Source organism: Plasmodium yoelii (genome assembly GCF_900002385.2).
Source record: "Plasmodium yoelii strain 17X genome assembly, chromosome: 2".
Classification (NCBI taxonomy): domain Eukaryota; phylum Apicomplexa; class Aconoidasida; order Haemosporida; family Plasmodiidae; genus Plasmodium; species Plasmodium yoelii.
Window position 1 is genome coordinate 532,612 of NC_036174.2, and position 14,969 is coordinate 547,580.

The 14,969-nt window shown below is 22.3% G+C and overlaps 2 protein-coding genes across 2 annotated transcripts; one reads left to right on the forward strand and one right to left on the reverse strand.

Moving 5' to 3' along the window:
* Positions 1-296: 296 nt before the first annotated feature.
* Positions 297-9,495, reverse strand: PY17X_0212000 (ubiquitin carboxyl-terminal hydrolase, putative; the record flags this gene model as incomplete). Its single annotated transcript, XM_022957976.1, has 4 exons — positions 297-352; positions 615-783; positions 927-995; positions 1,228-9,495. 4 exons carry the CDS (start codon positions 9,493-9,495, stop codon positions 297-299), a joined length of 8,562 nt encoding a protein of 2,853 aa, XP_022811379.1.
* A 3,013-nt stretch (positions 9,496-12,508) lies between these two features.
* Positions 12,509-14,700, forward strand: PY17X_0212100 (conserved Plasmodium protein, unknown function; the record flags this gene model as incomplete). The annotated part of the gene is made up of 2 exons (XM_725319.2): positions 12,509-14,087; positions 14,285-14,700. 2 exons carry the CDS (start codon positions 12,509-12,511, stop codon positions 14,698-14,700), a joined length of 1,995 nt encoding a protein of 664 aa, XP_730412.2.
* Between the last annotated feature and the right edge of the window lie 269 nt (positions 14,701-14,969).

The window sequence follows — 14,969 nt, forward strand, 5'->3', positions numbered from 1 at the left end:
TGAATGTGGAAATCGTTTTCCATTATTTTATCCCATTTTGAATTTAATAACTTTGGATTAATATTTTTATTATAGAGTTTCTTTTTCAGTTTGTTGAAAATAAATATAAAAACAATAAAGAAGACGAAAGTTAAAAAAGAAATAACAGGAAAAAAAGAATAAAAAAAATGAGAACGTGCAAGCAAAAAAAAATAAAAAAATGAAAAAATAAAAAAATAAATAATATATTTTGTTGAATTATATATTAGTGAAACAAAGTGGAATAAAAGCACAATAAAAAAAACATGAAAACGATTCTATGCTATTTTCATTCCTATTTGTGGTTTTGATTGCGATGGGGCATGATGCTCTCCTGTAAATAACGAAAAAAATGAAAGAAAAATTATGAGCAAGAAGGTAAAAATGAACAAAATATGAACAAGTAATGTAAAAATGAACAAAATATGAACAAGTAATGTAAAAATGAATAAAATATGAACAAGTAATGTAAAAATGAACAAAATATGAACAAGTAATGTGAAAATGAATAAAATATGAACAATATAAAAACGAACAAGTAATGTAAAAATGAATAAAATATGAACAGGAAGGTAAAAATGAACGAAAAAACCAACCAATGATAATGGCATATTGCTTGTTATTCCAGTTTATAATATCGTCGTTAGATCTCCAAATTCTTTGGCCATTTTCATATTCAAAGAATGTAATTTTGTCAAATATATATTTCGGTAAAATTGTTCTCTTTCGTATTTTGTTCTTTATTTCTAGCATAGTATCATTAGGCTATAAAAAAAAATAAATAATATAATATTTTATTTTCTCGGCTTTGTATTTTTTTTTGTTCATGTAGTCACATATTGGCTATATCATAAAAAAAATGAAAATAGTGATGCACACACATTTTTATTATGTGCATAATTTGTTACCTCTACTAAAACGTCAAAACTGTATCCGAAAACTTCTTTGGATGGGGTTTGATTAAAGACGTGAATTATCTAAAGAGGCCGAATAAAAAAAAAAAAATAATAATAATAAATAAAATAATAAACAAAATAATAAATAAAATAATAAATAAAATAATAAACAAAATAATAACAAAATAATAACAAAATAATAACAAAATAATAACAAAATAAACAAACAAACAAATGCATGTGTATATATGAATGTGTTAGGATTCATGTTAGTGCCACAAAAAAAATATTTTTAATTTCGGAAAAATAATACCTTCAATTGATTCGCTTCGAGCATCTGCTTCTGTTGATCCGTAAAGTCTGGCTCCATTCGAAGGGGAGTTACATATATATTTTTAATGTGATTTGTTTTTACAAAATCCAGATGTATTAATTGTTCGTTGCTGTTCAAATATTTAATTTTAGGTCCAAAGGTAAATAATAATCTAAATTTATGTTTTGGATTGATTCCTCTTTTTTTTAAATATGGATTCATTTCTAACTTGATTTTATCTATTAGATCTTGAACGGTGGTATAATCATTTGAATCATATTCATTATTAGCAAAGGTGCTACTAGAATTATCTGAACTAGATGTAGAATCGACACTTTCTGCATCTAAGTTGTAATAGTTATTAGACTTCAAATCGTTACCATTACCTATGATATATTTATTTTTTGGCCTTTTCAATTTAATATGACCAGTAAATGCAGAAACAGATTGTACATGTGAATTAAATAATTGAATAACATAATGAAAATATTTTGGAGAATCATGAGGATATAGTCTTGTAAAATATTTATAATGAAATGGCAACAAAGATAAACAAAATGTTTTTTGTTCAGTTAAAGAATTATGTTCTAATTCCATGGTGCGTTGTTTTATTAAAGTTTCAAAAGAAATTTGTCCAGATGCAGAATTTGTGTTTACATCTGTATAATTAGGATCATTACAATTCATATTGTCAGAATATTGATGATAAGAATCATTTTCGTGTTCAGGTGGGCAAGTAAATGAATCTATATTATATGGAATGAAATTAATTGGACTATTTAATGGGGGGTAAGGATATATTAATATATGAGTAGGATCAATATTCATTTTATAGCATACATGTTTAAATATTTGTTTTGTTGGACATCTAATATCTATATCTAAATCAATTTTACATAATTCTTTTTTTAAAAATAAGAAATGTGAATCAATATAATTTAAACAACTTTTTTTTAAATCACTTTTTAATATAACACCTGAACAATTTCGATATTTTCCTAATTGATATATAGGATCATATAATTTAAATCTGAATCTGTTAACATACATTTTTCTTTCTACATAATCTAAATAATCACATATAACATAAAAAGGTAAAATGGGTTCTTCTTTGCTTGGTATACCTCCACATTTTTTAATGATTCTATTTGCTTTTTTACTGAGATGATTATTTTTAAATTTTTGATCAATATCAATATGTTGATTATTAGGTTTATCATCATCATCATTCATATCATTGGTATTGTTTTTCATTTTTGGTATAGCATTATTATAAGAATGGGTTCTATCCTTTATAGAATCTACATCTATGTGTAATGTAGTATTATTAGAAATTAAATTAATCCCTATATTATTTGAGTCATCAATTTGGTCATTTATTTTGGGGACATTATCTATGCTTTTAATTTGGATATTTTTTTCATAATGAATATTATCTAGATGTGATTCCATATTATATATAGAATCATTTGGTGTCTCTATATTATTATAATTGTTTGGTATTAATTCGGATTTATTTATGACTTGGTCATATTCTGATAAAGAAAGATTCGTTTTTTTATTATAAAGATTGTTTTGTGTGTATTCTTCATCTTGATTTTTTATATTATTAAAATTTTTAATTTTTTTTTTTTTGTTATTCCTTTGAACCCGTTTTGCTTCTTTTTTGTGGTCATAAATTTTGTTAGTATAAACAGATTCTGCTAATTCTTCTTCAATAATATCTAGATAATAATCTGTACTTTCAGATGTGTAAGTTAAAACAGAATTAGCAGAAGAACGAGAAGATATATCTGAATAATTTACATCTATTAATTCATTAGATGGACCGTTTTCATTTGACATTAATAGTGCACTAATATTAGATTCATTTAAATTTTCTAATGAATCAATTATGTCATCATTTTTTCGAGAATTATAATAATAACAATGTGCCTTTTTTATTGTATGGGATCCTAAGTTGGTAATGTTTATTATATTTTTTTCAATCTTAGGAAAGCATGAATTTGAATCACAATAATTTATATTATTTATAATTTGAGTTGTTTCATCATTGATATTTGTATTGTTTTGGTTAGTATTTTGTGTGTGTTTTTTTTTTCTGATTTTTTTTTTTTTTTTTTTTTTTAAAGTGAGGTCAGGAGAGCTAGCCATTTCATTATTACAGTCCAATGTTTCAAACTCAATAGATGATAAATCAGATGAATGTGGAGAATAAAACGGATATTGATAATCACGACATATATCTTTCGATTCAAGAGAAAATATATTTTGAGTATTATGCAAAATAGATTCGGGATGAATACTATATTTTTTTTTTTCTTTCAAAATATAGCGATTATTGTTAATTATAAATTGATCTAATTTATCAGCTAAATTCTGATCAATCAAGCTATATTCATAAAAAATATGACTTTGTTCAGAATTTTTAGTGTATTTTTTTAGACATAAATATAAATTATTTATTTCATGATCATTTAAATTGTCATTATTATTATTATTTAATATATTAAGATTTATTGAATCGTGGTTTTGTGTCGATTTTGACATGTCTGAAAAATTTGAAATTTGATTTTGTCTATTAGATGAATAATTTAATTTAGAATTTGTGATAATTTCATCTTTGTTATTATCTTTACATTGAACAGAATTTTGATGTGATATATTTTTATTTATATTATCAAAATAATTATTGTTTATATTTTGGCATAAATTATTCGAATCCGAATATAATATATTTTCTTGTTTTTGATCTTGCTGAATTATTGCAATGTTATTTATTTCATTTGTGTTATCTTGAATTTTATAAAATATACCATTTCGATTACATATTATATAATGTGTATTTATTGAATTTTTTTTTATTAATTTTTTTTTTCTATAAAAAATTTTATTTAATATATTTGCATTTAAAAAGAGATCATAAGATGATATATTTTCTTTAGTAATATATAGATCTTGTTTTTTGTTTCCTAAAGAAAAAAAAAATTTTTTTTTTTTTTCTAAATCATAATTGCTAATAAAATTAAATATTAATAAATCACTAGTAATAATTTTATTGTGTGCAATAGTTTTTTTTTGTTTTATTAAATTGCATTTATTTTTATATTCCACAAAAATACTAAAATTAGTCGAATCATCTGAACATGAATCATTATTACTATTACTATTGTCATTATGATTATGACTATTTTGTACATATTCTTTTAAAATATTATAATTATGTTTTGTTATATATTGTTTATTCATTGCTTTTAACACTTTATTTATCATTATAGTTTCTAAATGTTTGGGTTTTAATTTTATATCACAATGTATAACATCTAGACATAATAATGATGTGTCATTTATATTTTCTTCTGCATATATATCAAAATATTTTAAAAAAAGTAATATATTTTTATTTTTAGAACCTCTAGATGCAGAAATAGCAGTTCGTTTATTATAAGGAAGATATAATATATCGATTGTTGGGAATAAATCATTTGGTTCTCTATTGGTTTTTTTAAGTAATTCATATAAATATAATTTTCCATTATTTTTGAGATCTAGTGGTAGATATCTATATGTATCATTTGTTGGAATCAAAACAAAAAAACAATTTCTTTTATTTGAATAACAATATGACGAAAACTGTGAAGATGAAGATGTTGATGCAAAAGATGAGGAAGAGGAAGAAGAGGAAGAAGAAGAAGAAGACGAAGAAACGGGAGGTGATGTAGTAGTTGTGTTAGATGCAGTGTTTGTTGAAATATTTCCAGAATCTGAAAAATGATCTGAATGGGAAGTATGTGATGAATCATCCGAACTAAATGAATTAGATGCAGTATCTTCTGAATCATAAGATGAATTAGATTTAAATTTTGAATAGTGAGAATGATTATTTTGGATATGCTTTTTTTTTATTATTTCATTTTTTTTTATTTTTTCATTTTTTTTCATTATTTCATTTTTTTTTATTATTTCGTTTTTTTTTATTATTTCGTTTTTTTTTATTATTTCGTTTTTTTTTATTATTTTATTTTTTTTTTTGGGTGCCTTTTTATGCCTGATTTTGGTATTTCTTGGTGTTTTTTTTTCAGTTTTTAAATTTTGTTTTTTAGAAATATATTTAATGTAATTATCTAAAGTAGTTATAGTACATCCTGAATGAGCAGAAGATTCTGTAGATATGCTTGTATCTGATTGATTATTTGAATTTTTTGAAATATCATCAAAATTATCTTTTGTTTGAACATTTCCATTTTTAGAAAATTGTGTTTTCATAATTAAATCATTATGTTTGCTATTATTATTATTATTATCGTGGAAAATTATATTGTTATATCTTTTTTCATCAGCTTTTTCCATTTTAACATATTTCTTATTATGATCATTGTCTAAATTGTTGTTTCCATTATCTATTACCATTTCATTAGACATGTGGTAATTAGTATTAATTCCTGGTGATATAATAATAGAATCATTTTGATTGTTTTGATAAGTTAAATTATTATTGCTTTGATTGAGATGTGTAGAATTATATAATTTATTAACCACAGAATGTGATGATATTAGTTTTTGTTTTTTATTCGATTTATTATGTATTTTAGAAAAATAAATTAATTTTTTTTTTTTTTTTTTAGTATAAATATTTTTAATTATTTTAAAAATTTGAAAAAAAATATCAGAAAGGGTTTTATTTTTATTAAATTTTGTATGAAATAAAGATTGTATATTATTTGATGGTAATCCAGAAAATGATTTATAAATATAACTATATTTATCATATACTTTGATTTTAACATATTGTAAAATATTTTGTTTTAGTTTATTTCTATGTTTATTAATTGTTTCTTCAAGTTTACATCTTTTTACAACTTGGGGGTTAACTATAGCTGGATTACATTCTTTTATTAATTTAGGTATTAATGATTTTTTAACATATACTAACATATAAGCACTATAATTTTTCATCCTTTGTTTTATTTTATCACATAAATTATATGTATATATGTTATTTTCGATTTCTATATCATAACCTCCAAAATTATCATTAATAACTGAATGCTCACTAACTCTATATATTTTATCATCATCACATTTTAACCAAATTTTTTGATCATGTTTATAACTAAAAGAATAATAATGGCCACTATTCATATTTCCTTGATGTACAGATACTGCTTGTAAAATATATTCTTGTTCATTATTTTTACAATATTTTGACAAATTTAATTCTTTATAAAATTCGAATCTATTATTTAATTTGACTGTTTCCATTTTATTTAAATCAAATGTAAATCTTTTTAATAAAAAAATACAAATATTTGGAAAATTTAAAAATCTCATTCCTTTTTTAGCCCGTTGCATACCATATCCATCTGTTTCATATATATTATCACCTTCTAATATTTCTGCTTCTATTGCTTTGTCTAATGATTCATAGATGTTATTACATCCTTGTACATCTAATTGAATATCTTCATATGTTTCTTTTCTAACACTTTTATAATCTATATCTATACATTCTATATATGTTTCAACTTGACCTTCGAACATTTTTTTGACAGAACCCTCAACTACGGTACCTTTCATTTGCTCCTCTACTTTATCTAATAATAGTTTTAATAATTCATGTGTATCTTGTTGTGTAAAAACATCATTTGCATTCCATCCAAAAGATCTAATTAATTCTTTACATGAAACAGCTTCATTTTGTGTATGAAGTTTGTAAAATAAATTTTGAAGAGCCAAAGATGTTGGTAAAATATTTTTTTTTTCATTTTCTTCTTCTATTAATATATTTTTATAATCTATTTCTTTAGTTCGTTCATTTTCATAATAATTTCCATCAATATTAGTATTTCCAGTTTTTTTTTTTTTTTTTTTTTTTCTTTTATAGAAGCAAGATCCTGATGATTCAGAACAACTAACATAAGAGGTTGTATAAGAAGATTCTATTGAAAGAGATGACAAATTATCATCAGAATAACTATCATAATAGCTACTAACATCATAATAATTTTCTGATTTTTCTTCATTATTTTTTATTATACTATTTCGTTTTTTAATTATATTTTCTATATCACTTTTATCGCTAATATTGTCACCAGTGCATCTATATGACCCTTCTCCGCTTGACGTTTGGATATGGTCATCATTAGTGTGATAGTTTTTATCATTGTTTGAAATGTGCACGGAACTGTAGTTTTCTTTTTTACTATTTTTGTGAGCACTTATTATGTGTTCATTCTCATTCCCATTCTCATTCTCATTCCCATTCTCATTCTCATTCCCATTCCCATTCCCATTCCCATTCCCATTCCCATTCCAGTTTTGAGCCTGATTTGGGCGGACATTGCTTTTGTTTGATAAATTGTCAGAAGAGCAGATGTGCGAAACTGACATGGATTCATTTTCAGAATCATTATTTTCTTCTATTTCACTTGAAGATTTAAGAATTTTTTTTTTTTTATTTAAATTTTTTTTTGTCTCCTGTATTTGATTATTTTTATTTTTTTTATTATTTTTCACTTCATATTCAATATAGTTATTATTAGTTATTATATTATCTTCTTCTTTTACATTTTCATTTTTTTTTAAAATAAATTCAGAATCTAAACTATTTGAAATATTATTATTTCCATTGTTTATGGAATTTATTTTATCTAATATATAATTAGAGGGATCTTCATTTTCGTTTCCATTTTCGTTTCCATTTTCGTTCCCATTTTCGTTCCCATTTTCGTTCCCATTTTCGTTATTATAATTTATCGAATTTTTATATTCATAATTATTTGCTTTTTTTATATCAGCAAGCTGAATATATTGTTCATTTCCAGAGATATTATTGTGTTGATTTTTGTTTGAAATGGAAATATCATCATGTACGCTATTTATAGATGTATTCGTTTCATTTTTTATATTGCTATATGATAAAGATGGTTGGTTATTATCGCCACTTTTAACAATTTCGTCATATTTTTTTTTAATTTTTTTTTTTCGATGTTTCCAAGCCTGATATGCTTTAAGGTTTTCCCTTTTTAAAGATGTTTTATCTGTTTTTTCAAAATTAGTTTCTTTATTTTTATATTTAAAATTTTGGTCAATTTCTGTAATATGGTTATTAAGTCTATTGGTTTGTTTTTTTCTTTTTTTTTTTTCTAATTTATTTTTAAAAAATTCAAGAGTTTTATTTCCAATGATATTTTCAATATTAAATATCATCATACAAACAGATTTTCTGAAAATGTTGATATGATATAACAGTTGTAACAAAGCATTCATATAGCATGTAGCACCATGATTTTTTAAACCAACAAATCCTGTTCGTATTTTACTATTATAATTTATATCTCTACTATTTTTATAAGATTCTGAACCAAAAGGGAATACACCAGCTCTTAATATTATTTCTCCTTTTTTATTTATAAACCCATGTTCTTGTATTTTATCAATAGGAATAAAATTATGCCATCCTCTATCTGTATTTATATGAGAGAAACTAAAATTATCTATTTTACAAAATGAATATCTATAATCTGATTGATTAATTAATATAATATAATATTGTACATTATTAAATCCCCAATCTTGCACCCAATCATCTTTTGACATTGTTTCAACAAAAGCTGATGAAACTGGATACATGTAATTATTAGATTTAGTTTTTGGTATAAATAAAATTCTAAAAATAAAATTAGGACAAACTTTCCATTCTGAATATATTTCATCATTACTTTCAATTTTACCAAAAAAATTATCTATAACTAATTCTATTTCATTTTCTGCTACCCCTCTTAAATTTTTATAGGAATATGCTTCATTATAATTTATATCTTTATTTATTTCAAAATTATTTTCAGTTTGGTTTCTATCTAAAAAAATATTTTGACTATTTCTAACATAATCATGTCGTTCTTCAATTTCTTCTCTTTCATCATGTACACTACTATGATTTGTTGTAACATTGCTGATACTACTTGCATTGCTCACATTGCTTATATTGCTCACATTGCTTACATTGCTCACATTGCTTACATTGCTCACATTACTTACATTTCTTACATTGCTTAAATTATTATTATTTTGATCGTAGTTATCATCTACATAAATTTCATCAGCATTACATGGATTCATATTTTGTTCATGAAATTTATTAAACTTATTATAATTTCTATAATTATTTATTTTATCATTTTCTATATTTTCATCTTCACTATCAGAAGAAATGTCTCTTCTGCTTCTATTGTAATCTTCTTCATTTCCGTCATTATTATTAGTCATTTTTATTTTTTAATCTATTTTAATTTAGCCACTCTCTTGAATAAGCCTATATTTGTTTATAGTAAAATACTTCTTGTTTGATTGCTTCCTTTTTATTTATTTAGTTTTTGCAAGTTGAATTTTTATATGTACATATTATCCAGTAAATAATAATAATAATATATTAATTTTTGAAACAAATAAAATATAATAAATAATAAATAAACATTTTTACAAGACTCTACATGAAAATAATTACATATATAAATAGATATACATATTTATAAGAACACACAATATTTATATCAATATGTAGATGTATTTTGGTTGTGTGTGCAATATAGTTATCTTAAAAATATTGTCTGTGTCAGCATAATGTTTTAATAAAGAATATTAAATTTTGTTTATATGAATATTTTTATTTTTTTTTAATAAAAACAGAAAAAAAAAAATAATTAACTAATCAAAGAAAGATTGCATAATGAATTAAAATATAAATCACTGCAAAAAAAAAATATGTAAAATATAAAGATCTACATACATTGTGCCTAAATTGTGATGTCCATGTGGTACACATTTTTTTAAATATACACCATAGTGAATTTTTCTTATTTTTTATGTATTTTACTAGGATTATATTTCACTTTTTTTTCTTTTTTTTCTTTTTTTTTCTGTTTTTTTTTTTTTTGTCGAGTCGAATAAATAGCCCTTAAGAATAATAATGTAAAACATGTAAATGTGTTTTCGCAGCTTTTAATATAATATGTTATTTTTACATTAATAACATTTTATTTGAACTATGAAATCATATAAATAATACTTATTTTGAATTATTTTTATTCGTATTGTGTAAGTATATAATAACTTTTACAATTGTATAAATACGTACATACATGCATACATACATATATATAAGGTTTAACAAAAATAATTTCAAATCAAATTAAAAAATTACTTTTATGTCATGTCATGTTATTTTTTTTTTTTTTTTTTTTTTCTCATTATCATAAACATATTAAAGAATTAATTTCTTCTTAACAAACTTATATATAATGGAAAAACATACCATTTTTTTTTTAACGATAATTGAGGTACTAAAAAAGGATAATATTGTTAATAAAATATATAACATGAAAAAAATAGTATATGTGCATATGTAACGTGAATAAGGGTTTTGTAAATTAAATATTCCTGAAATTATGCTAGTTTAAAAAAATTATATAATTGAAATAAAAATTAAAACAAAAGGGCGTGAAGAAAAAAAAAAAACATAGAAGGAATCATCATATGCATATTACATTAATTTACTAAATATCCCCACAAAAAAAAAAATAAGCCGAGCTTTGTATGTTTTTTTTATATAGGGCTTACATAAATATAATAAGTACATATATAATAATTTATACACTACATAATATACGAATATTTAGTATATGTATAAGATATCATTTCTTTGAATTTAGTTGTAATAAAAATTATATTTTTCAGATTTATTAGAAATTCTTTTTTTTCATCACTTTATAATAACATTTCGTAAAGGTATTTACCCATGTGCGAAAAAAGTGAAAAAAAATTGTTATGAACAAAAACAAAAAATTATGTACAATTCAGAAAAAAAAAGAAAAAAAAAAAAAAAAAAAGCTAGTAACGTATAGAAATAAAAACATACATATGTTCATATACAATACTATTAGTAGAAATTGTTTTAGGAAATGAATTACACATGTTTTAGTGAAAATTATACTCTGTTACAAATTTATGTATATATTTTTTCTCTCCTTTGTTTTTTTTACGAAAATAAAAAATATGTAAATTTGGTGTGCTACCTTTCGTGATTTTTGTGTACTTATTTATAAGCATGGTTTTATTGTTTGTTAATAACAATAATGTGAATTTCACAATGTGTAAATATGTGACTACGTCAGATATATGAATAACATTGTGAAATGACACTTTTTCTTTTTTTAAGAATGTAATATAACGATTTTATATAATAAAGGTTCTTGGAAATTATTAAATAGGTACCTATATATATGTATATGGAAAAAAATATTTTTTATTTTTTCAATAATATTCTTTAGATTGTTTAGTAAGATTATATAATTGTATAGAAAAAAAAAGAAACTGAAAATTTCAACCTGTTTTTATTGTGTAACATATTTTAAGAAAATAATTTTACATTATTAATTTATAAATCCTTAACATTGATGTTTTAAAAAATGTTATATGAATATAACATAACAATAAATAAATAAATAAATAAAAGATATTTCATTCAGGTCTTATTTTTATAAAAAAAAAAAAAAAAAAAAAAAAAAAAATATATATATTCTTATGTACATGTCCATATAGTATTATGTACACATTTAATTAGGAATATATAAATATAATTTTTTTGCAAAAAAAAAGAGTTCTTCACTCTTCAATATAAAAAAGGAAAATATGTGAAATAATTATCAGTAAAAATTTGCCAAACATTCAGTAAAAGCTCGCCAAAAACTTAATAATTTTATAAGTGCAAATATTACCTTTGTGGTCATAATTTTTATATAAAGCAAAAGTGTGTATACATTTTAATAGCTCTTATATTTACTTAAAAAAATAAGTGTACATATAAATGAAAAATAGAATTCAAGACATGTATAGACGCATATAGTTACATAAAAAAAATTTATTTTCTCTGGAGGTGTTTTTAAAAATAATAATTTTGTATCACTATTTGATGGGTATAATAAATAAGGGAATATAATAATTGGAGTAAAAAAAAAAAAAAAAAAAAAAAAAAAAAAATTTAGTAAAAATATAAATTAGTAAAAATATAAATTAGTAAAAATATAAATTAGTAAAAATATAAATTAGTAAAAATATAAATTAGTAAAAATATAAATTATGTTTGCAAGCCTTTTGATATTTGAGTGTTTACATATAATTTTTCTATCAAGATAAAATAAATTAATGTGAACAATAAGTTTATATGAACAATGAACTATTTAAGCAGTACTGCTTATAGTACATATAACAGAAATAAATAGAGATGTCTCAAAATATAAATAGCAATGCTCACATAAATAATTTCAGTATGCAAAATGATATGGTCAACATAATTTTAGAAGATTGTATAAAAGATTGGTTCCCATTTTTAAATGATAATGAATATAAAGGAAACAAAGATAACATAAAAGAAGAAGAAAATTGTAAAAATATAAAAGATGAAATTATAAGATTGAAAAAATTCTATAAGGGTATAAAATCAGATAATTTTCCTTTAAAAAAATTATATAAATCTGAAAGATATATTTTTAATTTAAATAGTGAGGAAAATGATGAAGATGTTTTTTTTAATTCTGATGGTGTGTATATGGAAATTCTAAAAGAAAATAATAGAATCCAAGATAAAGACAACTTTTATGGTATTAATAATAAAGAATATGTGAATAAAAATTTAAATGATATTCATGGAAGTGCAATGTTTTATGATTGTTTGTATACAGAAGATGAGGAAAAAAAAAATAATAAATTATCCAGAAAAATGAGTAAAGAAGATGAGTATAAACAAGAGTATATAAATAGAGAACAAAATGAAACTGTTTATGAGTGGGAAAAAAATAAAAAAATAAAAAACGGCGTAAAAAGTGACGTAAAAAATGGTATAAAAAATGGTGTAAAAAATGGTGCAATAAATAGTAATCGGAATTATGATCGAAGTCGACATAATTCAGAAAGTGATAGTGCACTATTTAAACGAAAAAAGGAAAATAATACAAAAGGAGAGGAAGATATTTTTTTGAATGTAAAAGAGTATGATGTTGATGGGGTAAAAATAGGGAAAGTTCCAAGTGAGCATTTAACTAGTAAAACCGTGGAAAATGTCGAAAAAAGCGCCGAAAAAAATGCCGAAAAAAATGCCGAAAAAAATGCCGAAAAAAATGCCGAAAAAAATGCCGAAAAAAATGCCGAAAAAAATGCCGAAAAAAATGTCGAAAAAAATGTCGAAAAAAACGCAAAAAATGGGCTTAATGAAAATATGTTAGATGATAAAAATAATTTTCTAAATAAATATTCATGTAAAGAAAAAGACATATGTATAAATAAAATGAAAAATTTTAATTATGGTGATGAAATAGACATAAAAAAAGAAATTAAAGAACCGAGATTAAATAATATGAACGAGTCAGGTAAATCCGTAATAGATAGCGATGGACAAACATTGTTAGACATAAAAAATATAAACACAATTATACAAGAAATAAAATTTGAAGATGGAAAAGAAAAAAATTATTCTATGGATTCATATGGAAGTATTTATTTAAATACATGTTTGAATGTTTTAAAAGTTGATATGAATTATTTTTTAATTCCAAAAAATATTGGAAATGAAGAATTATTATATGAAAAAAAAAAAATTAAAGAAATTTTAAAACTTTATGATAAATTATTTTATAGCCATTTTAAGTTTATTCCAAATAAATTTTATAAAGAAACATTAAGACCTATTTATTCTTATTATCAAAATTTGAAATCTACAATCGGGTTGGGTTCAGTTAATACATCCCTCGATTTAACATCGAAGAAATCATGTTCTATAAGTCGGAACTACGAGATTCGGGCACATAGTAATATAAAAAAAGTGAAGCAAAGGCGAAGCAAGAGCGAAGCAAAAGCGAAGCAAAAGCGAAGCATTGCTCATTTTTTTATTCTTCCATTCTTCCATTTTTTCATTCTTCCATTCTTCCATTTTTTATTTTTCCATTTTTTATTTTTTATTTTTCCATTTTCTCATTTTCTCATTTTTCCATTTCCACCCTTTTAGGCACCCCCAATGTACGTAGTAGCGAAGGAAATCCGACAAAAGGCAAAAGCCGTGAATCTATGGAATACACCAATTTAGGAAGTTTTTCCAATTTAATAAATGATATGAATGTTAAGAAAATATTATTAGATGTGGATGAGAATGCAGATATTAGTTATATGGAAAAAGATTATAAATTTTTATATAATGATTTGGTAAAATTAAAAAATTTACTTATAAAAAAGCGGAATTATAAAAATATTTTATTTGATTATCAAAAACGTTTTGTTCAATTAAATAATAGATGTGTTAAAACATATAAGGATATATATCCAGTTGAAAAGGAATATAAAATATATACACAAATAAAAAAAGAAACAGTAGCAGTTATTAACATAATTAATGCAAACTATAAAAAATATTATATAGGCCAGTAATATGTTTGCAATCATTTTTGAGATGTCTTTGGTACGTTATATTATTTTGAACAATTTTTTAGCATATATAAAATCACAAACGTGAATAGTTTGTTTGAAAATGGTCAATTAAATAAATTTTTTTTTTTAATTTTTGTCATAAAAAATAAACATTGAAATGTAAAGCATGTAGATTATTCATTGGCGGGCAAGTTGGGAAAAAAACGAAAAAAAATGAAAAAAAAAACGAAAAAAAATTTGAGAAAAAAATTGAGAAGAACGAACAGGAT